The sequence below is a fragment of the Pelodiscus sinensis genome, chromosome 4 (assembly GCF_049634645.1).
Source record: "Pelodiscus sinensis isolate JC-2024 chromosome 4, ASM4963464v1, whole genome shotgun sequence".
In the NCBI taxonomy this organism is placed as follows: Eukaryota; Metazoa; Chordata; order Testudines; family Trionychidae; genus Pelodiscus; species Pelodiscus sinensis.
The window spans coordinates 98,358,758-98,383,157 of record NC_134714.1 but is presented as its reverse complement, the minus strand read 5'-3'; the positions used below and the strand labels follow the sequence as shown (position 1 = coordinate 98,383,157).

Sequence of the window (24,400 nt, the reverse complement as noted above, 5' to 3'; positions counted from 1 at the left end):
GGGCACAGAATACAAGGCTGGACACAACTACAAGGGTGTGGAGGGTAGGGATGTGAACGACTAGTCAACTAGTCGCTTCCCCCCCTGCTGACTACCAGAAAGAGGCAAAAAAGGGGGGGGGGCGAGAAGAGGAGGAGTTGCTTCAAAGTGGCAGCCCCAGTTGGCTCAGGCTGCATGCAGCATTTCAAAGTGACAGTGCTGCCTGGAGCTCAAGATCAGCCGCTTTGAAATGCTGCATGCAGCCTTGGGTCCCCAACTGGCCTGAACTGCAGTGTGTCAAAGCGGCAGTGCTGTGTGGACCCCAGGGTCTGCTGCTTTGAAATGCTGCGTGCAGCCCAAAGCCAGCTGGGGCTCCACATGGCTTTTCAAAGCAGCAGCGCAGCATGGAGCCCGGGGTCAGCTGGGGATTCTGAGTCCCCAGCTGACCATGGGCTCCATGTGGTGCTGCTGCTTTGAAATGCCATGAGGAACACGTAGCTAGCGAGGGACTGCTTGAGTTCCCCACCAGCCCTGTGCTCCCCACAGTGCTTTCGTCTTTGAAGTGTAGCAACAGCCCTGGGGCTGTTGCTACACTTCAAAGGCAGGGCACCCTTATCAACTATTTGATTAGCCAATTAATTGAAATTTTACATCCCTAGTGTGGGGGGTAGGCAGTTAGCCAGGCCTATACAAGTACCAGCTGGCTGTGTGTGGTCCTGAAGGGGGCACAGGCAGTGGGGCATACATTTGGCAGGGGGATAGCTCAGTGGTTTGAGCAATGGCCTGCTAAACCCAGGGTTGTGAGTTCAATCCTTGAAGGGGCTGTTTAGGGATCTGGGGCAAATCTGTCAGGGATGGTACTTGATCCTGCTGTGAGATCAGGGGACTGGACACAATGACCCTTCAAGGTTCCTTCCAGTTCTACAAGATAGGTATATCTCCATATTATAAAGAAAGACCAACAAGCTGGGTGGTTTTCAGAGTGGGTGAGTGCAGGGTCATGCTTATCTATTTTTTAGTATTTTTTCCTTAAACAACACAACACTTTAAAAATTATATATTCCAGCAAGGTCTTGCCAGGCCCTTTGGCTTGGGACCCCTTCTCGTGTCACAAATCAACCAGACCCCCTTTTTGGTGCAGTCACCCAAGCCTTTTATTGTCAGTGCCAATTTTCCATACCCTTCTATTTACAAAGCTGTTGTTCACAGCAAACTCTGCCAGCCTTTCCTTTTGTCTGGGGAGCGCACTCAGCCACACCCTGGCACCTGGCTCTTCCCCTTCACTTCCCCTCTGGCTGCCTTATCTAGCCCTCGGGCTAATGAGGCCCACAGCTGCTTCCATTAGCCCCTCAGGCCTGGGCTTGCTCAGCTGGTGGTAATTGGCCTTTTCAGCCAGGTTGTGGCGGCAGAGCTCTGGCTTAGCCAGCAGTCTGTTTATTTATATATATAATTTTGGTAAGTAACTGGTGGGTGCCACAGTGCCACACATCCAAACAAGCGCACGAGGTCAATATTAATGCATAAGACAAAGCTCACTCCGCTCACAGATGGAAAATCTTAAGAGGGAACACTGGCTGTGAGGTCTGGGATGGAGATTAGGTGCAGAAGGGAGCTCGGGGTAAGGGACTGGTGTGCAGAAGGAGGTGCAGGATCTGAGAGGGAGTTTGGGTGAAAGAGGGGGTTGTAATCTGGGGCAAGGAATTGGGGTGCAGGGTCTGGTAAGGGGAATGGGTGCAGGATTCTGGCTAAAGGGAGGAATGTAGGAGGGAGTAGAAGGTCTGTGGAAAGGGATAGTTGTGACCTGGAGCAGAGTGGAAGAGGAGTACAGAAGATTTGGTTGTGACCTTGGACAGGGCATTAGGGTGCAGGGTCCAGGAGGGGGTATGGATACAGGAAAAGGATTCTAGGCTGGGGGAGGATTTAAGAGGAGTGCAGGATCTGGGAGGGAGTTGGGGAGAGGGAGGAGGTGGGGTCCCAGAGGCAGGCTCTGGCCAGGAGGTGCTTACATAAGCAGCTCCCAGCCAGCAACACACTCAGGCAAGCTTCCTCCCCCACTCTCCCTGCAGCACCAGACTACTGACGGTGCATGTGGCTCTCTGAGCTGGAGGGGATGGAGGAGGGAGAGGCTTCATGTGCTGCTGCCACCTCCCCCCCTGCAAAGTCTCTCAGCTTCTATTAGCCAGAAATGGAGCTGAGAAATTATGCTGCACAGCCCCTGCCCTCAGCAAAATCTCTAAGCTCCCACTGGCTGGTTTCCAGCCAATAGGAACTGAGCAATTTTGCTACTCCTTCCCTCCCTTCTCCCCACAGCAGAGAGAGCAACACAGAGCAGCTAGCCACTTTGATAGGCGCTGCTCCGTGCTGCAGGGGCAGGCGTGGACTGAAGCCAAAGGTCTGATGGGCCAGATCTTGCCTGCCCTTGGTATAAACTGTGAATTCCCGTGAGGAGGTGATTGATGATGGGGTGAGCAAAGATCAATACACCATCAACCAGGTCATGAGAAACAGCAGTGGCTGATGGATAAACCATAAGGAGCAGCAGGTGAGACCATATTCTTTAATGTTCAGTATATAATCCAGAATGATAAACGACAGGAGCTGTCTCTGGGTATGTCTACACTACCACCCTAGTTCGAACTAGGGTGGTTAATGTAGGCAACCGGAGTTGCAAATGAAGCCCGGGATTTGAATTTCCCGGGCTTCATTTGCATATTGCCGGGCACCGCCATTTTTAAATGTCCGCTAGTTCGGACTCCGTGCCCGCGGCTACGCGCGGCACAAACTAGGTAGTTCGGATTAGGCTTCCTATTCCGAACTACCGGTATACCTCTTTCCACGAGGAGTAACGGCAGTTCGGAATAGGAAGCCTAATCCGAACTACCTAGTTCGTGCCGCACGTAGCCGCGGGCACGGAGTCCGAACTAGCGGACATTTAAAATTGGCGGTGCCCGGCAATATGCAAATGAAGCCCGGGAAATTCAAATCCCGGGCTTCATTTGCAACTCCGGTTGCCTACTTTAAACCACCCTAGTTTGAACTAGGGTGGTAGTATAGACATACCCTCTGAGGGCACCAGGCCTGAAATTGTCTTCACTTACTTTGGTATGTATAGTATGTTGAGGGATGATGGCTGTTTAATAGCACTGGTTTAACTCTGTCAGAGCGGGTGTGCTTACCATGTTGGAACAACAAAGGAATCATGCCTTGAGCTGCAGAGCCTGCGGCCTGGGATAAAACGAGTGGCCTCGATGCTGGAAAGGAGGTTGGGGAGTGCTGGATATCACCTGGGGTTCGCATATGGAGAGACAACAGAGGTAAGGAAACCAGGGTTGTCTGGGCCAAGTTGGGACAATTAGAATTAATCAGACCTGGTCTGCTCGTATCCTACGTATTATCCTGGCAATCAAGGGAATGCATATAGAAGTGGTGCTTTCCATATGAAGAGGAATGCATCTCCCAGTGACCACTGTTTCGATCCTGCTCTTCAACAAAAGTAAGGGCACTTGCAATTATTCATTGTTCCAAATAGATTTGTGGGGATAACGCCATGTGAAGAATATCCTGTGGCAAACTATGGAGTTGAGCTCCCATTCATGTTGTTTGGAGAACTGATGGTTCAGGATGCCCGCCATGACATTCTGGCTGCCTGGCAAGTATGCCACTGTGGGAGTTACATGATGTGAAATGCACCACTTCCATGACCAGGTGGCCTCCACGCAGAGGGAGTGTGATCAGTCCCCTCTCCCTCCACCCCCCCCCCCCCGGTGACATTAAGAATGTTAAAAAGCAGCTGTGGCAGAAGCACGTGAGTTGTGTGTAACTGTGAAGGTTAACTGATGAGCCAATGCTCACTGGGTAACCATTTAACTGCATACACTATCACATCCCTAGTTGATATAAAACATGCATGCAACATTGTCCATTATGATGCAATTCATTTTATTCTGGATTATGGGAAGGAAGTGATGGCGTGCACTGCATACTGCACAGAGTTGGAAGATGTTGATATGTAGATGAGCTTCTCGTGCAGACCATATGCCCTGAATCGTGTGTTGATGCAGACGGGCATCTCAACTTGCGAGGGATGTGTTGGTGGTAATCACTTGAGATGGATCCTCTTGTTAGAAGGGAACCCCTTGTAGTAGACCCAGGGGTTGGATCCGTCAGTGAAGAGAGGGCAGGATGGGGAAAGAGATGTCACTATTTTGGTCAAGCTGTGGCAGGTAGGTAAATAAACTGTTGCAAGCCAGCTTTGCAGGCAGTGCATGTATAGTCTCGCAAACCTCACAACATAAGTGTTGGCTGCCATGTGGCCTAGGATCTGGAGGCATGTCTGTACTGTTATCAATTCAGTGATTTACAGTAAGGATGCAATAGTGTAGTTGATTAACCGATTAATGGATAAGCAAAAGCTTATAGTTTAGTGCTATAGACCATATGCATTCCCCCTCTTCCTCTGCGCTGCCAGTAAATTTTTTAGCAGACTGGCCAGCAGCCCGGCTCAGTCCTGGCTTGTGCCAGGTCCGGGACCTACCCCTGCTGTGGCCCTGCATTTAAAGTGTATTAGAGCCAGGCAGGCAGGCAGGCAGGCAGGCAGGCTCAGTTCTGACTTGCACCAGATCCAGGAGCTCAGCGCCCCCCAGAGAGGGGCTGCTGCCACCCCACACAGCTGCCTCTGGGTCAGTCAGCAGTCTGGGGCAACAGGCAGCCAGTCCAGGTTTTTAAGCTGGCTCCCCTCATGGACCAGTTCCCATCTGGCACCCTGTGCGCTGCTGCCTCTGTATGAGAGGCAGCAGCAGAGTGGCAAAGGGTTCCTTGGGGGTGGGGCCAGAGAGCACTGGCTGGCGGCCCCACCCCCAGGGATTATGGAACAGTCAAGTAATTTATAAGAATTTATGAGGTTAATCGACCATTCAATTAACCAATACTGAACATCCCTAATTCACAGCCTGTTTACAAAATCAGGGAGAATGATAAAATGATGATGAGGTAGTATTGCCTTGGATCAGATGGAGTCTATTAGGGCCCCTATAAACTGTATTGACTGCATAGATTCTAGCATGGATTTTCTCAGGTTTATCAAAAGGCCGAGTCGTGTGAAAATGTCTTAAGTTACATTGAGCAAGTCCCCTGTTTGTGGTAAGGAAGTGTCCTTGACTAGACAATAGTCTAAGTTTGGAAATATTATCATGGCCCATTGTCTGTGGTAAGCATTGACTATTGCAAGCGTCTTGGAAAAGACACAAGTTGCAGTGGAGAGGCCGAAGGGTACCCAGTATTGATGTTGGGAACCTATTGTAGCGTCTATGCGATGGATGAATTATGATGTGAAAATAAACATTTTAAAGGCCCAGGGCTGAAAACTAATCTCCCTTGTCCAGTGCCAGTACAATAGTTCCTAGTGTGACCATCCTGAACCTGTGGTTTCGGATAAATTTGTTGATCCTTTTGAGGTCTACGGTTGGCCTCCATCCTCCCATTTTCCTTTGTGTGAGGAAATACTTCAAATAGAACACTTTCCTGTGATATAATTAAGGAACTGATTCTATCACACCTAGCTAGAGAAGGTGTTAGAACTAATTGTAGGAGGTGCTCATGGGAATGGTTCCTGAAGAGGGACTGGGAAGCAGGGAAGGTAGGAGGTGTAGAGAGGAAAGAAATTATGTATCCAGATCGAATTATCTCTGGTACACACTAGCCTGATGTATGATGGATCCATTAGGGATGTAAACGAGTAGTTGACTGATAAGCCTTGGCTTATCGGTTAAGCTAGTCAACTACTCACTTTCTCCCCACCCCCACTGCCTTTGCATCAAAGGCAGCAAGGAGGGGGGAGAAGCAGAAGCCAGCTTACAAGCAGGTTCCCTCCAGCACTGTCTCTGCAGTGCCACCTGCCACCACCCCCCAGCACTGCTGCCTCTATGAGAGGCAGCAGCACGGTGGGCAGAGCAGACAGGGGAGGCTGCCGCAAAGCAGGCCCTCTTTGTGGCAAGCCTGTGCCCACTATGGGAAGAGGCTGCTCTGGCAGCACCCGTGTCTGCTGGGGTCCCCGCCTCCCACTGGGACCCCCGCAGACTGGGACTGCTGTCGCAAAGCAGTCTCTGCCCACAGCGGCCCAGGCTGGCCATGAATAGAGACTGCTCAGGCTGGGCAGGCAACCCAGCTCAGTCCCAGCTCACGCCGGGTCCGGGAACTATCCCCGTTGTGGCTTTACATTTTAAATGTAGTAAGAACCTGTGCCCGGCTCTTAATACATTTAAAGAGCTTGGCACTAGTTCTTACTACATCTAAAATGCAGTTCCGCAGCAGGGGCAGGTTCCACAAGCCGGGACTGAGCTGGGCTGCCTTCCCTTATCAACTAATCAAGCAGTCGATAATTCTGTCAACTAGTCGACTAGCCAATGAACTGCATCTTAACATCCCTAGGAGCCACTGGTGGTAAAAAGAGCGTATTCAATGGCCCAAAATGTGTCATAGAAGTGGACGGTTGATTCGTAGTAGACTGTGTATGCAGAGTGCATCTCCTGTTGGGGCATTGTATGGCCCTTTGGTCAAATAAGCACTGCTGGTGGCATTTGCAGGGCATGTTGCAAGACCTCTGGTAAGGAGTATAGCGTCCTCTTATTGAGGCAGGTACACATCTCCCGAATGCAGAGTGTAGTACGGGAATCCGTCAGTGATGGAGTACTTTGTTGGTCTTTGTCTCAAAGAGCTATGACCTAACAAAAGAGGAGATCATCTATTCTGATCTGTAATTCTTTGCGTCTTCCTGATGCCTGGAGCTAGAAAGCATAACACATCACAACTGCTGTGGCCGTCAGTCATTCTAGCAGCCATATCCATAACTGCCTGAAGAGCTGTACAAGCTATTGTCTGTCCTCCTTGGATAATAGCCTATAGTTATAGACGCTTTTGTTCTGGTAGATCGTTGAGCAGTTCCTGTAATTTGGAATAGTTAAAATGGTTGTAAATGGCCAATAGAGCTGTATAATTGGCTACCCAGAATTGTAGGGTAGTGGCCAAATAAGGTTTTGTTTATGATCCTTGTCCTGGGGCATGGATCTGAATAGAGACTGTTTTAAACAGTGGTGGTCTGCATCAACCACTAATGAGTTAGGCTGGGGGTGAGAAAAGAGAAAGTCCATGCCCTTGGCGGGCACAAAATAGTTTGTCTGACCTCTTTTGGGTTTTGCCTTATAGTGTCTGATGGCCTCATCAATTGGAAGGGCAATTTTTATAACTGCAGAAGGTTGTAGTATTTGAAGCAGCTTGTGCTGCTTTCGCTGGACCTCTTAAAGGTGATGTCCTGTGTGGTGGCAATTGTCTTAAAAAGATCTTGAAATTGTTTAAGGTCCTCAACAAGTGCTGAGGTAGATGGTATGACAGCTTCATCCAGTGAGGAAGAATTGATGGCCCAAAAGGGATCCTCAGTGTCTGAATGACATTCTCCTCCTCCACTGATTCATCAATCACTGCCACTAAAACTGTGTCAGGACTCTTGGTTGACGGAGACCTGATTACAGGATGGGCTGGCATGAACGGTGCAGTGTACTGCTGTCTATACAGTATTAAGGCCCTAGATCCCATGGTGGAAGTCAGCCATGGGTGGTTGAACCATGGATGCAGAGGTGCCTGGTGAGCGACTTTAGACTTTCCTGTCTGCCAAGGAGGCACTCCATACGATGGAGAAGAGCGCTGGGATAAAAATCTGCTCTCTAGTCCCGTGCCTAACTCGCTATGTGATGAGGAGGGTGTAGGTGACACAGTGTGATGGTCTGAGCAGTGCTGAGGTGAATTGTCATTACTGAAGCGCAGAGACTGAGATACTGACTTGATTTGGATGTCAGAGGTGGTGAGGAGGTGCATTCTTGACATTCTTTGTTGAGGCTCCCTGTATTTCTGCCCCATTGTGTCCCCTGTAGCTGGTGCCTAATGGTATTTTGCTATCAGTGCCGAAGCACATCCTGATGCGGAGTCGTGTGCTGCTGTGAGAGGAGGAGGTATATCTGGCCGCTTGGCCTTCGGCATGATTAAACAGGCCTAAGCTTGAGGTGAAGAAAAAAGGAAAAAAAATTGATAATTCAACAAAAGTTGCATAAGTACTGGTTTTGGGGGGGGGGGGAACATGGTAAAGCAAACTATTCTAATTGTCGGAGGGAGAAGAGTCACACCACTTTGTCTGCTGCCGAGGATGGTAGAGAAGGAACTGAGGGTGCCATGTCGTGCATGCAATCAATGGACACAACAGCATGAAGCGACTACTGCACATACATAGCACTGCTAGCAAAAACCTTCAATCGCTGGCACGAGGGATGCACTGACCCTTAGAATGGAGCACGCATAGGGACACCACTGGAAGGAGAACCTCAATTTCAGGACAGATAAGGAAACCCGACAGCTTTTTGGCATTTCTCAGCACGATCTCTGTAACAAATTATGCAATAAATGATATTCTTTTTCACTCATTGACTACTAAAACAGCAAATAAATGTGGAGTCAAAAGATTCCATGGATGATGTGGAGAAGAGAAGTCTAAAATAGCATAGTGACAACAACAGGAACTCCACAAACAGGAGAAAAAACCACCAGGATAAAGAGTAAAGTATTAGGGCTTGTCTACACATGGGGTTATTGAAAAACAGCTATTCAGGAATTACTCCATTGGTGGACATTCTTATTCGAAAATAAGGGTGCCTTGTTCCCATTTAGCTTATCCAGGTAAGCTGCAGAAGAACACTGTGGAACAAGAGTGCCTACATCTGGAGTTATTTCTGAATAGCTCCCCACACAGACAACCCACCACCACCAAAAAAACAGCACTGTGGATGTAAATGGCAGATGTAGTCCTTCCTCTGAGGGCATGAAGAGTTTGAATTGTGATCTGACCTATCTTTTACTTTTATATTAAAGTGTTTTTCCCTGAAGTAAAGTAAAAACAGTATTTTAGTGAAGGATTTGTTAACTTTCTGGGCACCCATCCTCTCACCCCTTTGTTAAGGCTGTTGAGAGAAGCTGTGGGTTGAAGTGGATATATTTATGTGCAATCCTTTTTCTAAGTTTACTTTTTTTTAAGTTATGGTATATGCACTCAGAACATTTGATTAAAAATATACATTGATATCAGTAGATCCATTACAAATGACTAAATTTCACAAGTTAGCATATAAGCAAAAAACAATAAAAACTGCAAGCCATGTAGAGGAGAAAATACATGTTATTTGTACAAACTGCCATAATAATGGCTGTAGGTGTTTTTACCTAACGAGAGCAGTGATATTTCTAAATCCACCCTCTTCCTAATAGCCCGTCCTGCCAGTTTCATCAGAATGCTCCAAAACAAACAAAGACTAGGCAATAAAATGCAGAACAAACAAACAAAGAAAGTGAAAGGCTTGCTGCACTGGCTTGTAATATAGAAAGAAATTAATTTTTCAAAGAAGCAGGAAGGAAGAACAAAAAAGATGCAAAAACATTTAGGAACTCAATGTCTTTTTGCACTGGTAAAGGAATAGGTAGCCTAGTCTCTAAGAGAAGCATTTGTTTCAGGAACCTGCTCAGTGGCCCATCTGAAGTGTTCATGTTCTTATGGACAAAGACCCACATCAGAAATAAAAACCAATCAATCCTGGCATCTTTGTAGCTACTCTAAAGAGCAGTCAAGGACAAAATGAGCATGGTGCACTTTCATCAGTCAAGGGTGTGGAAAAAAAACATTCCCCTGACTATTAAAAATTGTAGCCACAAAAAGCGTCAGTGTGGACTGCTTTGTTAGTGGGAGATGCTCTTCTGCCACCAAAATTCATTGGAGATAAGAACATAAGAATGGCTATACTGGTTCAGAGCAAAGGTCCATCTAGCCCAGGGTTTCCCAACCTATGGGTCAGGACCCAAATATGGGTCAGCATTACATTTCAAAAGGGTCGCCAGGAGTCTCTCCCTGTGGCTCTGAAGGAGCCATTCACACATTTTTTGAATTGCCCTTGGTCACCAAGTCTTCCTGAATTGTCAAAATGGGTCCCCATCTGGAAAAGGTTGGGAACCGCTGATCTAGCCCAATATTCTGTCTTCCGATAGTGGCCAAAGCCAGATGTCCCAGAGAGAGTGAAAAGAAACAGGTAATCATCAAGTGATCCCTCTCTTGTCATCTATTTCCAGCTCCTGACAAACACAGGCTAGGGACACCATTCCTACTCATTCTGGCTAATAAGTACTGATGGACCTAACCTCTATGAATTTATCTAGTTCTTATTTGAACCTTCTTAAAGTCCTGATCTTCACAACATTCTCTAGCAAGGAGTTCCACAGGTTGACTGTGTGCTGCATGAAGAAAAACTTCCTTTTGTTTGTTTTAAACCTGCTACCTATTAATTTCATTTGGTGACCCCTAGTTCTTATGTTATGGGAACAATTAAAAAACTTTCCCTATTCACTTTCTCATAATTTTATAGACCTCTATCATATTCCTCCTTAGTCTCCTCTTTTCTAAGATGAAAAGTCCAAGTCTTTTTAATTTCTCTTCATATGGGACCTATGACAAACCCCTAATCATTTTTGTTGCCCTTTTCTGAACCTTTTCCAATGCCAGTATATCTTTTTTGAGATGAGAAGACCACATCTGTATGTAGTATTCAAGATGTGGGCATACCATGGATGTATACAGAAGTAATAAGATGTCCTCTGTCTTATTCTCTATCCCTTTTTTAAGATTCCTAACATTGTTTGCTTTTTAGACTACCACTGCACATTGAGTGGATGTTTTCAGAGAACTATCCACAATGATTCCAAGATCTCTTTTGAGTGGCTACAACTAAATTAGTCCCCATTATTTTGTGTGTATAGCTGGGATTATTTTTTTCTATGTGCATTACTATGCATTTATCAACATTAAAATTAATTTGCTATTTTGTTACCCAATCATCCAGTTTTGTGAGATCCTTTGGAAACTCTTTACATTCTTCTTTATTCTTAAGTAGTTGAGCAGTTTAGTATATCTGCAGATTTTGACACCTCACTCTTTACCCCTTTCACCAGATCATTTATAAATAGGTTAAATAGGATTGGTCCTAGTTTGGACCCTTGGGGGACACCACTAATTACCTTTCTCCATTCTGAAAATTTACCATTTATTCCTACCCTTTGTTTCCTGTCTTTTAACCAGTTATCAATCCATGGAAGGACCTTCCCTCTTATCCCATGACAACTTACTTTACTTAAGAGCCTTTGGTGAGGGACCTTGTCAAAGGCTTTCTGGAAATTTAAGTACACTAGAACCCCCTTATCCACATGCTTGTTGCCCCCCTCAGAGAACTCTAGTAGATTAGTAAGGCATGATTTCCCTTTACAGAAACCATGCTGACCTTACAGAAACCATGTTGACTTTCCCCCAACAAATTATGTTCATCTATGACAATTCTATTCTATTCAATTCTATTCTTAACTGTAGTTTCAACTAATTTGCCAAACTCTGGCATTAGACTTACTGGTCTATAATTGCCAGGATCACCTCTAGAGCCCTTTTTAAATATTGGCATCACATTAGCTATCTTCCAGTCATTCGGCACAGAAGCTGATTTAAAAGATAAGTTACAAACCACGGTTGATAGTTCTGCAAGTTCATATTTGAGTTCTTTCAGAACTCTTGGGTGAATGCCAACTGGTGTCAGTGACTTGTTACTGGTAAGTTTATCAATGTGTTCCAAAACCTCCTCTAATGAGACACCTCAATCTAGGACAATTCCTCAGATTTGTCACCCATAAAAAATGATTCAGGTTTGGGAATCTCCCTTATATCCTCTGCCATGAAGACCGAAGCAAAGAATTCATTTAGTTTCTCTGCAAGGAGTGTCTTTGAGTGCTCCTTTAGCATCTTGATTGTCCAGGGGGCCCACTGGGTGTTTAGCTTCCTGCTTCTGACGTACTTAAACATTTTGCTATTACTTTTTGAGTTTCTGGCTAGCTGTTCTTCAAACTCCTTTTTGGCTTTCCTTATTACAGTTTCGCACTTAATTTGACAGAGTTTAAATCCTAGTAAGGAAAATAGAAAGGAGCATAAATTCCACTTTGTAAACAATGCTTTTTTCTCTCTCACTGCTTCTTTTACATGGTTGTTAAGCCTTGGTGGCACTTCTTTGGTTCTCTTACTATGTTTTTCAATTTGGGGTATACATTTAAGTTGGGCTTCTATAATGGTGTCTTTGAAAAGTCTCCATGCAGGGATTTTACTTTTGGCATTGTACCTTTTAATTTCTGTTTTAACTAGCCACCTCATTTTTGTGTAATTTCCCCTTTCTGAAATTAAATGCCAGAGTTGGGCTGGTGTGATGTTTTTCCTACCACAGGGATGCTAAAATTTTATTATATTATGATCACTATGTCCAAGTGGTCCAGTTATACTTACTGGGTTGGTTTTATTTGTTGGCAGGGGATAGAGCAACACAGCTTTCTGAGCTAACGCATGGCTACTCAACTTTGGAAGCACCAGGGGCCACAACAAAACTCATTGCATATGCTGAGGACTGCACCATAAGGCTACGTCTACACTGGCCCCTTTTCCGGAAGGGGCATGTAAATTTCACTAGTCGTCGTAGGGAAATCCGCGGGGGATTTAAATATCCCCCGCGGCATTTAAATAAAAATGTCCGCCGCTTTTTTCCGGCTTTTAAAAAAGCCGGAAAAGAGCGTCTAGACTGGCCCCGATCCTCCGGAAAAAGTGCCCTTTTCCGGAGGCTCTTATTCTTACTTTGAAGTAAGAATAAGAGCCTCCGGAAAAGGGCACTTTTTCCGGAGGATCGGGGCCAGTCTAGACGCTCTTTTCCGGCTTTTTTAAAAGCCGGAAAAAAGCGGCGGACATTTTTATTTAAATGCCGCGGGGGATATTTAAATCCCCCGCGGATTTCCCTACGACGACTAGTGAAATTTACATGCCCCTTCCGGAAAAGGGGCCAGTGTAGACGTAGCCTAAGTGTGGTTGCAAATACATGAAAATATATATGCAAATAGTTTTTCACACTGATGGGCATGAACACAAAGATTAAGGCAAGACTACACAACACGCAGAGCCCCTTTAAGTCAGTTCTGTTGATATTAATAAAATGCAAGTTACCCAATTTCCACTCATATGACAGCACTTTTAATGAGCAATGACAGTCCAGGAATTTAACTGCTAAAACGTGTATCAACAGAAAACCATTATATTTACTACTTGTTAATTCTGGCTCCCACCCACGAGCCGCATGTTGAGCCCCACTTAAACCCAAACTGCACTGCGGGCCGTGAACAAATGGGCCGTGGGCCACATGTTTACTAGCCCTGCTCTAAGGTGTGCAGTGCAAACGTAGTCTGAATTAGTTTCTCACACTTAGAAGTTCTCCCTGCAATTTAGGACTTGGTAGGGCACAATGAGCTCTATCACTCCTCTCAGCCTACATCTACACTGCAGTCTTCTTTCAGTAGGGCATACAATAGATATTAATTAGCTTCACTAGCATGGGTCCAAGCAGCAGTGTAGAACAGCTTAGCTAAGCAGAATATGGTCACTCCTGAAGGTTGTGAGTACGTATTAGGGATGAAAAATCCAAATTAATCAGTTAACTAGTTAAATGTTAGGTCAATCTAACTGGCTAAGTGGGATTCTGGCCCCCAAGCAGCAGCAGTAGGCTCCCATCCCTGGCCCCGGTGCTGCTGTTGCTGCCATCGGCAAGAGGCTCCTGGTGCTGGGGCTTGGGATGCTGCCACTCTCCTAGTCCCAGTCCTGAGGCTGCTACTGGTTCTCAGAGTCACTGGGGCAGCCCTCTGCCCATGGCAGGCTACGGACAGGGGGCTGTTCCCAGGCACCGGTTAACCAGTACCCAGTAAGGTAACTGTTTAACCAGTTACCTGGTCACATCCTTAGTATGTATCCTACAATGCTATTTGCTTGCCCAAACCACACCTTCCCATCTACTCTGCTGTTTTTAACCATGTAGTATCCTGCAGCCTTTCAGCATTACAGAAAAAGACAATTGGCTCGTAGCTGTTGGACCCCTTCCCCCTACAGGACTGGAAGCAGGGGACATTCTGACAGCTCCCTTACAGGGAAAGATTCCTGCAGTGGGGATCAAACTTTCTCCACTGTCTCCCTCCACCAGAGCCTTTCCTCACAGTAACAAAAGGCTCTGGCAGCAGGAATTTGCCCCCCCCCCCCACCCCCCGGGCAGAGCTGGAAGCCAGTGCGCTCCCAGCCCCACTCCCAGGGAGCTCCCCTGCCACCTGTATCAGAGGCAGCAGCACGGGATGACAGGCGGACTAGTTCGTGAGAGGAGCCAGTTTAAATTTTAAAAGCCAGCTCCCCACGCATATCGCCTCCTGCCTGCCCCACCCCCAGCGCTGCTGCCTCTAATAAAGAGACAGTATCACGTGGGGGGCAGCAGGAGCAGCACTGGCTCCTGCCTGCTCCCCATGCTGCTGTCTCTTTGGGAGGCAGTAGGAGGGGGTAAGGGTAGGTGTTTCTGCGTGAACCAGTGTGCGCAGGGAACCAGCTTAGAAGTCGTCTTCTCCCCTCCCTCCCTTGCTACCTTTAGTACAGAGGCAGCAAGGGTGGGGAGTGTGCATGTAGTCATTAGGATTAGCCACGGAGCCCAGGCTTACCAATTAATCATTTAAATGACTATACACCAGCATCCCTACCCATCAGACATTGGTATCTGTGGATACTTGAGGGATATGTACTGAGAGAGCAGTTCGTTCTCCTTGTTTTTTCAATATTTTACCTTCTTGCTCACTCCAGATCTTCAAAAATGGGTGACACACACCAGCAGGGCACTGTAGGGATTCTTGTACTGCCTCTGCCTATGTTGAACTTGCAACATAAATAAGTGCTAGATTTTAGTTTTAAGGTCTGTTAATAAGTTTGGCCAATATGATATATTTTTTCTTATGGGTTTACAAAGTTTATTCAATAATTTGTGTGTGTTTTTCTTTTAATTGTGTTTATAATAAGAAAAAGGCTTTAGTTTCAGGCTTCTAAAATATTAGTACTCTATAGACAACAAGTAAAACAAAAATAATTTTAGTAACTGACAGATACCCGATTTGTTTAATTAGTATGAAAGGTATAAACTTGTTAAAATAGGCATAAATATCAAAATATTTCTCTATGCCAATTTTAACATGTTTTAGTTATCTAGAATTTTTATCTGTAATACAAACATTCATTGTAATATGCAAACTGATAAGTCTAGACTGGCTTACAGATACTTGGAGTTGTTACAATATCGTGTCAGTTTTTCTACGAAAAAAATGTGTAGAATTAAAATTCTTCTGAAAACAAATAATTTATATCTACTGCATATGCCAACAGCAAAGTTCTAAGCCTCCATTTTGGTGGGTTCTAATATTCATTGTTACTTTATATAATCTCAATTATTCGACAGTTGTTATATAAACACAGACTGCGTTAAATATGAGACCCTTGAGGGGAGAAGTAATATAGACAAAGCAAGCTGTGTTTTAAATCACTTAATAAAGGTAAGGAGAACCCTAAACTCTTCAAAATAGGAAAACCCCTACCAGGAATGTGTTAACTTGCTCTGCCTAGATTAGAGTTTTAAAACATTAGTAAAAATGTTTTAGAAAAGATGTTTTTAAATCCACCTTTTATCCTATTCTCGACAAATCCATAGGTGAATCTTTTGGGAACAAAAGTCTGGGAAGTTCGGAGCCTAAATACCTGGGAAGATCTGGGCCCCCTCAGACTGCTTTCAGAACCCAAGGAAGCCCCATCCCATTACAGGAAGAGGAAAGGAAAAGTAGGATTCAAGTTTAATTGCCCAAATATTAGCATAGCAACAGAAAAATCCATTATGCTATCCTAACACTGTATTTTGCCTTTCTATAAAACAGTAATTTGGAGCTACATCTATATATAGATAAATAATATAATTAATCAAATAATAAACTAATAATAATAAGATTAAAAGAAAAAATATTCCAAATCCTAAAAAAAATCAAGTTCACAAAGTTAACCTGAATTATACAATGTAACAGCAAACCTGATCCTATAAAATCTTTCGTAAATATTTTTTCTCCCAGCTTTTTCAAAAAGTGTCTGAACCCTCTTGGACACGTTTCTGCACAGAAAGCGCACTGCACCTTTCAAAACTGATTTATTGGAAAAGGTAACCGTGAACGAAAGTAATAAGATGCTACAATCAAAAATAGGATGAAACAAAGCTGCGAATGTAGCAAAGAGGTTAGGTGAGCTCAAACACAGCAGCTTCCTCTGGTGGTTTAGGATGAGGTCTCCAAAAACTCCCAATACCCCAGAATGTGTAGCCTACTCTCGCAGCGCAGGGACTGAACCTACAAGACACGGTATTGTTCTTGACGCTGCATTCCTCATTAGTCCATGCCGTTAATAAACCGGGACCACGCCTTCCACTGGGCCGCTTGTAACGTTGCTGTTTCGCAGTGTAAGGCACCGGGAGAACGCTGCTCCTTTGTACAGCTCGCGAGGCACGTTTGCTGTATGGGGCTGCCCCCGGACTCGCAGGAGGAAAACGTGAACTCTTGAACCCTAGCTACGGATTCAACACAGCCCTTTGGAGAAGGGGAAGCCAGCAACTCTCCCTGCCCCAGTTAGCCCCCCCCCCCCGTACCCCGACTCCTCATAGCCTGCTACGAAATCGAGCTGGAGGACCGCACAGGGAAGGCGTCCGCTGCCAGCCTGCACCCATCTTCCGGGGCAGGGGGAGAGAAAGAGGCGCTGCCCTGGCCATTGCGAACGTGCGTGAGCCGGGCCGCCTGCCCGGATTCCTGCCCTTCCCCCGCCCCCGCCAGCAACGCGCCCTGGCCCAATGACCGCCCCGGGCCTCGCTCCTTAGCGCCGGGCTCCGGCTGCGCCCCAGAGCGCGGCTCCCTCCTGCAGCCCGGGCTCCCTGGTGGGCCCAGCCCCAGGGGGCGCCCCTCAGCCCCCCCTTCGCTAGGGGCCCCTCTCCGCCCGCACCGCGCGGGGAGAGGACCCCATAGGCGGCAGGGGACCCAAGGCCCAGTCTCAGTCCTCGGCCTTTCCTAGCGCAGCCCCCCCGGCGGACCCTCCTTACCTGGGCTTGAGGCTGCTGGCGCCTCGCTCGTAGGCCCAGGCGGCGGCGGCGGGTGGCTGCGCGGCGGCGGTCGGGGCCAGCGGGTCGGCGAAGCTGGCAGTCGGCGGGTAGTTCCTGTCCATCATGGGGGCGGCCAGCAGGGCCCTGCGTGCGGGGCGTCAGCAACCGGGACCGAGCGGGGCGGCTGGGAGCGGCCCCCCCTTCCCTCATGCGGGGCGGGCAGCGCCGCGCTTCCTCCCCCCGCCGCTCCGGGCCAGGCCGCTGAGCGCCCCCCCACACACACTCCGCTCAGCTCCGGGCGGCGGCGGGCGGGCGGCTCAGGGGAGCTGCACACGGAGGCGGCGGCAGGGGCTGCGAGCCGCCCAGGCGGAGACCCATGTCGGGCTGCTCCTTCCCAGGATGCACCTCCCCCTCCCAGCTCACTGGGGCCGATGGGCTTCGGCTCCCGCGGCCGGGGGCAAGGGAGGCCTGTCGTGTGGCGGCGGGGGGCAAACCCTTCAGGGCAGCGGGGGATGGGCCGAGGCTGGGGTGCTGCACTCTCGCCTTGGAGGAAGGCGGCGGCCTTAATCCCGCTTGAAAGGGAGCCGCAGCCTGGCCATAAGGGTGAGTCGAAACTCCGGGGGGGGGGGGGGTTATAATCCGGATCGAGGAGCGACTCTACCCCGCCTCCAAGTGCTAGGGCTGGGGATTTAATCGGCGTTGCGGGCTGGAATCCGGAGTCTCTTTGTGCGGGAGAGGAACGTGGAAGCACCGGGAGGAGGGGGCGGTGTGTGTGTTAATCCACGGCGGCGGGGGGTGTCCCTGGCTGGCGGCCCACTCGGGGGAAAGCGGCGCTGGGTGAAAGGCCGGAGTGTCATTTTCCCTCTCGGGCCGGCGGAGCTGCGGCAGGTGAAGTGCCCGCTCTTTGCCACGCCCACCGGGCACTCCCGTAAGCTTGCTCCGGCCGCGCGCCTCGCACGCAAGAAGGCATCGTCTCCTTCCCCGGCCCCAGAGCGGCCGCCCGCACCTTTTCCACTCCCCGCGGGTCCTTTGCGCGCTGCTTGTCCGGTTTACAGCCACCTTCCCCGCTGTCGTCGTCCGCCGTAAACGGGCAGCAATCGCTGCCCTGGAGCAGGAGGGACGATTCCCCCACCTCCTTCCTTGCATTATAGGTGGACCGCCCTCCCCCCCATTGGACAAATTTTCCCTACTGGGGAATATGGTGACTTCTATCTTATTTTCTTACAGCCCTACCGTACATGTCCCACTCCGACGCTTTATATTCAAAAGCAGGTGCCAAGCGTCAAGGATGTGCGGGTAGTTTCTGAACTTCAGTGCTTCCCCCTCCCCCCATACTCCCAGCTATCACCACTACCGCAGCAGTCCCTAAAGAGATTACCTCTTGGGGATTAGTTTGAAGGCAGTTGTACAAAGTTTCCTCTAGTTGGTAAGGAAAAGGTTTGTTGGGGGTTTTTGCTGATATATTTACAGTCTAACTGGAGCTTTATGAAATGTCTTAGTCCCTGCTATCCCTGTTTGAAAACAGTTCTCTTGCAGACAGTTCTGTAATCTGGAAGTTTATATTGAAGGAATAATAATAATAAAGTCCCTCCCATAACAATAAACAGCATAGATGTTATCTATTCAGAGAAACAAAGGTGCCATTGAAACAAAATCAAATATCTTAACCTATTTTGTTCCACATTATTATAGTAGGATGTTCATATGTTTGGCTTTTAATATGTAGACTAATCAAAATACATTTAATTAAAGTACAATATAATAGTTATTCTTGATTCTCACATTTCTGAAGAGCCTCACCAGGAGGTCTGTACAGCTGCAGAGACCCACTCATGGATGTCTTTGCAGGATTGAGGCCTAGACAAATCCAAGACAGGAATATTAAGAGGAAGATAAGGAAAGGAGAAATGAGGGATTCAACTGTATAATAAAGCAAAGTGGAAGGATTGTCAGGGGAGATTTGAGGGTGCAGTTTGAATATGGTTGGTGAACTGAGAGAGTGTTTCAGATTTAGGAAATACTATGTAAAAGGCAAGAGAAGAAGGAGAGAATTAAAAGCAAGAAAAGAAGAGTGCAGGCCATGCAATGAGGAGTAGAGACCTGAGAAGTTGGTGGTAAGGAGCCTTAATAGTGAAGATGAAGAATTTAAACTACACTGCCTAACATTAAATAGAAGTTTTAATGTTAGATAGTGGTGAAGGAACAGTCAAGGATTTGTTGACAGAAGTCTAGGCAAAATAAAATTATGGCTTGAACCAGTTTTGGCAGTGGAGAGAAACAAATATACAGATTTTAGGAATGTTTTAAAGACAGAAGCAACAAGATTGGGCAAAAGTCTGTATATGAGCAGACAAGAAAAAGGTGGTGGGGGGGGGGGAGAGTGAAAGATTAACCAAGTCTGTGAGTGACTGATTACAAAACAAACAGAGTGGTCCCTATAAATGAAAAAAGAGAAGACTAGAGAGTTAGGGACATAGGCTAGGAGTTCAGTTTTTGTCATATCTAAGGAAGCAGCACGTTATCCATGAGACAGGAAGAAATGAAGGTTTGGATATAAGTGTAGAGGTAGATGTGAGAGTTATCAGTATAGGGGCAGTAAGAAACCGTGAGAGTTCATAAAGTCATATGGGGCAAGGCTAGAGAGCAAAAGTGCAGGGACCAAAGAGAGTTTTCCTTCTCTTTACTGCTGTAGCTGCCCTGAAAGAGAGTGGGTGAGGTGGTGGAGAATATACAGGTTGCTATTTACATCTGAATTAAACATGATGACAAAAGGGACCTCTTTTTTATGATAATGCTCAAGTAAATATAGTTAAGGCTATTGAAAGTAGCATTTCTAGCAGGAAAGGATTTACATATTGTCTTGATTTTCCTGCAGGATCCCAAGTAATCTACATAACAATATTACAATTACAATACATTGTTTCCTTCACAAGTATGAGAGAGTGATGGGGAAGGAATTACAGACACCCATACCACACACAATACCTTGCCAACCTGCAGTGTTTGGTGTCAAGAGACTATGCTAATGCAGGGCTCCCATACAAGCTTTGTTGCCACAAGTGTAAATCAGCAACATCCTAATAAATGGCAGCACTATCAGTAAATTTTGGCAACTATAGTATTCTACTGTATTACATATTTTGATTATACTATTAGAAAACAGGCAAGGGAGAATGTGTGTACTGTCTATGTAAAGTCATGGTAAATAAGACCACGTGACTTTATGGGTAAGAAAAACAGTACAACACACATACTAGTTTTCTACATTAAATAGCAGGCTGCTACAGTACAAACATATTTCCCATAATATTGCTGAGTAAGGTCAGGAGTATTGAAGAAAAGTTGAGACACATCTGATTTTGTTCATGTCTTTGCAGTGGTGGCAGCTAAGACTGATGAATGAACAGGGCATAACTTGCATTGCTAATGTCCACATGTGCAAAATATAGTCAATTTATCTGTTGGTTTGTACTTTATGTACACAGAAATCCATTTGCTCTAATGTCAAGCACTGAGATCTTTGCAGCTTTTTGGTATACTGAAATTGGTTGTTTGCCTCCTTTCTATACTGGGAAATCCATTGAGCTCTCCGTGTTTTATATTTTCGTGCTTGATTATTGTTTGACTTGAAGGATATTTTTTCATTCTTTTAATGCAAATGGGCTCAGAAAGATTGGACTTAGAAAGAATCCGTTCTTCATATTTTATCTCATAGGACTTTACCAAAAGATCTTTCAGTGATTTCCCAAATGATTCTTTGATTGTCCTAATTGCTATTTGATGTTCAGTACTTAGATTTATTTAAATGTATTATGACAAAGCTCCTACTTAAACTCTGTGGGTCCTGCATTTTCAAGCAGATTTGCTTGCCTCAGAGGCTCACAATAGCTGTCAATTTTAGACACCACACCTAGAGCATTAGTTTGCTATTTGTCGAGTTCTTTTAATCATTGGTCAGTTTATGATATAAGGGAAGAATAAATTCCAGTCTTTCTCCTATGTGGAAAGCCCACTTTCCTGCCCTCATGTTCACCTCTGCAAATGCTAGCCCCTCTCAGGCTGCCAGGTTGCCCACCAATACAATGGTGGGGGTGAGCATGGATGGGGACTCCAGGATCATTGCCACCATTAAGAAGGCCCCCCTGAAAGGCAGGAAGGGTCAGGGGACTAAGAAGGGCAAGAGCCTGCCCAGAAGGCAAAAACCTCCCATGGCAGCATCTCTCCCAGCCCCAGTGTCAGCCACGGCTTCCCCTCCACCAGCTCTAGGAGCGCCGGTGTCCTGGCCCTCCGGGCATACGCCCAGGTAGACCTCCCTGCCCGCTCACCACCTCCTACTCCACTCAGGCTGCCTCTTGGAATTTCATCCTCAGTGGCTGCCCCTGACCAGGAGGCATGGGGTCCATTGCTTCCTGTTGTCAGCCTCATCCTATGTGGAGACCTACATGAAGGTGCTGGCAAGCATGGTGAGGTCTGTGGCCATGGTGGCAGCCTCTAAGATGTTTGGGAAGGTGGTTTTCTTCCTGGTGTCCAAGGCCACTGTCCAGGAGATGGTGGAGAGAGGTTTAGCAGTTGGGCTCCAGCTCCTCTGCATCCCAGCCCAGGGCCCTAACAGTGGCAGCACAGGCTGCCACTGGGTCAACAGGGATCCTGGCTGCAACATGCCCAGTGGATCAGTGGGGATCCTGACTGCAACACACTGCCAGTTAACCTCCATCTCAGCTGACCCTAGGTTGGCTATGCCTAGGCTGCTTGCGGTCCTCCCTGGGGGCCTACCTGGCTCCATGATTGTTATGCAGGGTTCACCGGAGACAATGGTGCTGGCAACATGACCATGGGCTCCAGATCTAGCTCCAGCTGGGGTCCAGGAGTGCAAGGTCTGGGCAGGAGGTGGTGTGGTGCAAGGTCTGGCCAGAGGGCAGGCTGTCCGTCTGGGGGGCAGAGGGGAATCTGGCCAAGGGTGGGGTGAGGGATGTTTGTCTGGCCAGAGGGCAGGGGTGGGTGTCTGGGTAGAGGATGTGTGTGTGGCGGGGGGGGGGGGGGGAGAGAGAGATCTGGCCAGGGGGATGGGAGGATTTTGGCCAGAGGGCTGGGGACAAGCTGCCTGGCCTGGGAGAGTCGGGGGCGGGGGGAGAGGAGAGTGAGTGACGGGGTGTGGGCATATTTGGCTCACGACGCATAGGTTGCTAACCCCTGCTGTAGACACTTCTTTCCCAGGTGTCTGGCTGATGGGTCTTGCTCAGGGTCTAATTCAGTGGTCTCCAACCTTTTTAACCACAAGGCCACTTTTTCAATTTAAGTGCAATGTAAGACCTACTTAAAATCCTAATAACCTTCTCTCACTTCCTTCCTGCCTCTTTAAGGCCCTGCCCCTGTTCCACCCCTTCTCCAAGGCCTCACCCTGCTCACTTTATCCCCCTTCCTCCCTCATCCTTACTCACTTTCACCAGGCTGGGGTCCTGGGCAGAGCAAGGGATTGGGGTCTAGGAGGGGGTTCAGGGTGCAAGCTCTTGGAATGAATTTAGGTTCAGAGGGACTCACGTCTGGGGCAGGAAGTTGGGTGCAGGAGGGGGTTCAGGGCTGGGACGGGTTCAGGAAGCAGGCTCTGGCTGGGCACCTTTTAATTGAAATGATGTCCGTGTGGTGGAGCAGTGGAGTTAAGGCAGGCTTACTCCTGCCCTGGCCCTTCCCCGCTCCTGAAAGTAGTTGGCATGTACAGCAGTGGCTCCAGGCACTGAGCCCACAGCTTCTACTGGCCATGGTTCCCCATTACTGATCAATGGGAGCTGCAGGAGCGGCGTCTGCAGGCAAGGACAGCGTGTGGAGACCCACTGCTTTGCCTCTCTCAGGTGCTACAGGGACATGCGAGCCACGTACAGGAGCACAGTTCCCACAGAGATGATGACTCCAGCCACAGCAGGGTAGGCATTTTAGTACTTACTGCTTAAAGAATTACATTTAAGCATAAGAGAGAAATGAAAATGATGAAATGCACTGACCAGTCAAAAATCAAAACTAACCCACTTTGCAAGCAATAAAAGGAGTAACAACCCCCCGATGTATGTGCTGGGTTGTGAGATGAGTGGAAAGGACAGTGTGTGTTTGTGAGAATGACAGACACACATACAGTGGCTATGTCTAGACTGGCATGATTTTGCGGAAATACTTTTAACGGAAAAGTTTTTCCATTAAAAGTATTTCCGCAAAAGCGCATCTAGATTGGCACGGATGCTTTTGCACAAAAAGTGCTTTTGCGCAAAAGCATCCGTGGCCAGTCTAGACACGATTTTGTGCAAGAAAGCCCTGGTCGCCATTTTAGCAATCGGGGCTTTTTTGCGCAAAACAGTTCTTCCCTGTCTACACTGGCCCTCTTGAGCAAGTATTCTTGTGCAAGAGGACTTTTTCCCCAAGTGAGAGAGTGAAAGTATTTGTGCAAGAAGCACTGATTTTGTACATTACAAAGCTAGTGCTCTTGCGCAAATTCAAGCGGCCAATGTAGACAGCTGGCAAGTTTTTGCGCAAAAGCAAGTGCTTTTGCACAAAATCTTGCCAGTCTAGACACACCCAGGCTGTGTCTACACTGGGCCACTTATTCCGGAAAATCAGCCTCTTTTCCGGAATAAGCTGCGAGCTGTCTACACTGGCCCTTGAATTTCCGGAAAAGCAACGATGCTCTACTGTACAAAATCAGCCGTTATTCCGGAAAAACTATTCTGCTCCCGCTCGGGCATAAGTCCTTATTCCGGAACACTGTTCCAGAAAAGGGCCAGTGTAGACAGCCCAGTAGTCTTTTCCGGAAAAAAGCCCCGATCACGAAAATGGCGATCGGGGCTCTTTTCCGGAAAAGCGCGTCTACGTTGGCCACAGACGCTTTTCCAGAAAAAGGGCTTTTCTGGAAAAGCAGCCTGCCAATGTAGATGCTCCTTTTCCGGAAAAACTGAAAACGGAATAGTATTCCGTTTTAAGCATTTCTGGAAATTCATGCCAGTGTAGACACAGCCCCAGTGTGAAAACTGACAGATTTGCATTGCCAAGCTCCCTCCACCCCTTCTATCTGTGTGGAGATGGGGTACAGCAGTGGAGGGAGGAGGGACACCCTGACATCAGCACTCCCCTCTTCTCCCTCCCACACCCTAAACAACAAACAGGAGACTCCCAGGGAGGCAGCTTCAAGGCAGAGGGCAGGAGCAGCATGACAGTGGCTGGAGGGGCAACTGAAGTGCCAGCACTTGATAGCTTCCTGACCAAACCAGTCAGGGTCACCTGTCAGAGGCTCCAAGATCTACTGGTAGATCCCAATCTACTGATTGGTGACCACTGATCTAGAGATTTCCAAGTTGTGGACT

At 47.4% G+C, this 24,400-nt stretch overlaps 1 protein-coding gene and 1 long non-coding RNA gene across 4 annotated transcripts in view; one reads left to right on the top strand and one right to left on the bottom strand.

Moving 5' to 3' along the window:
- Positions 1 to 17,451, bottom strand: part of QSER1 (glutamine and serine rich 1) — a 107,960-nt gene extending 90,509 nt beyond the window's left edge. The window contains exon 1 of one of the 3 annotated variants that reach the window (XM_006110276.2): positions 17,058 to 17,451. In XM_006110276.2, coding sequence (XP_006110338.2) covers positions 17,058 to 17,182 — 125 coding nt within the window. In that variant the 5' untranslated portion in view covers positions 17,183 to 17,451. The remainder of the gene's footprint in view (positions 1 to 17,057) is intronic. The other 2 variants (XM_075927810.1, XM_075927809.1) reach the window with 2 other exon arrangements.
- Positions 17,452 to 17,522: 71 nt separating this feature from the next.
- The window catches only part of LOC142829186 (uncharacterized), a 47,006-nt gene continuing 40,128 nt past the window's right edge, over positions 17,523 to 24,400 (top strand). The window contains exons 1-2 of the long non-coding RNA XR_012903589.1: positions 17,523 to 17,660; positions 22,786 to 22,975. This is a non-coding gene — a long non-coding RNA (uncharacterized LOC142829186). The remainder of the gene's footprint in view (positions 17,661 to 22,785; positions 22,976 to 24,400) is intronic.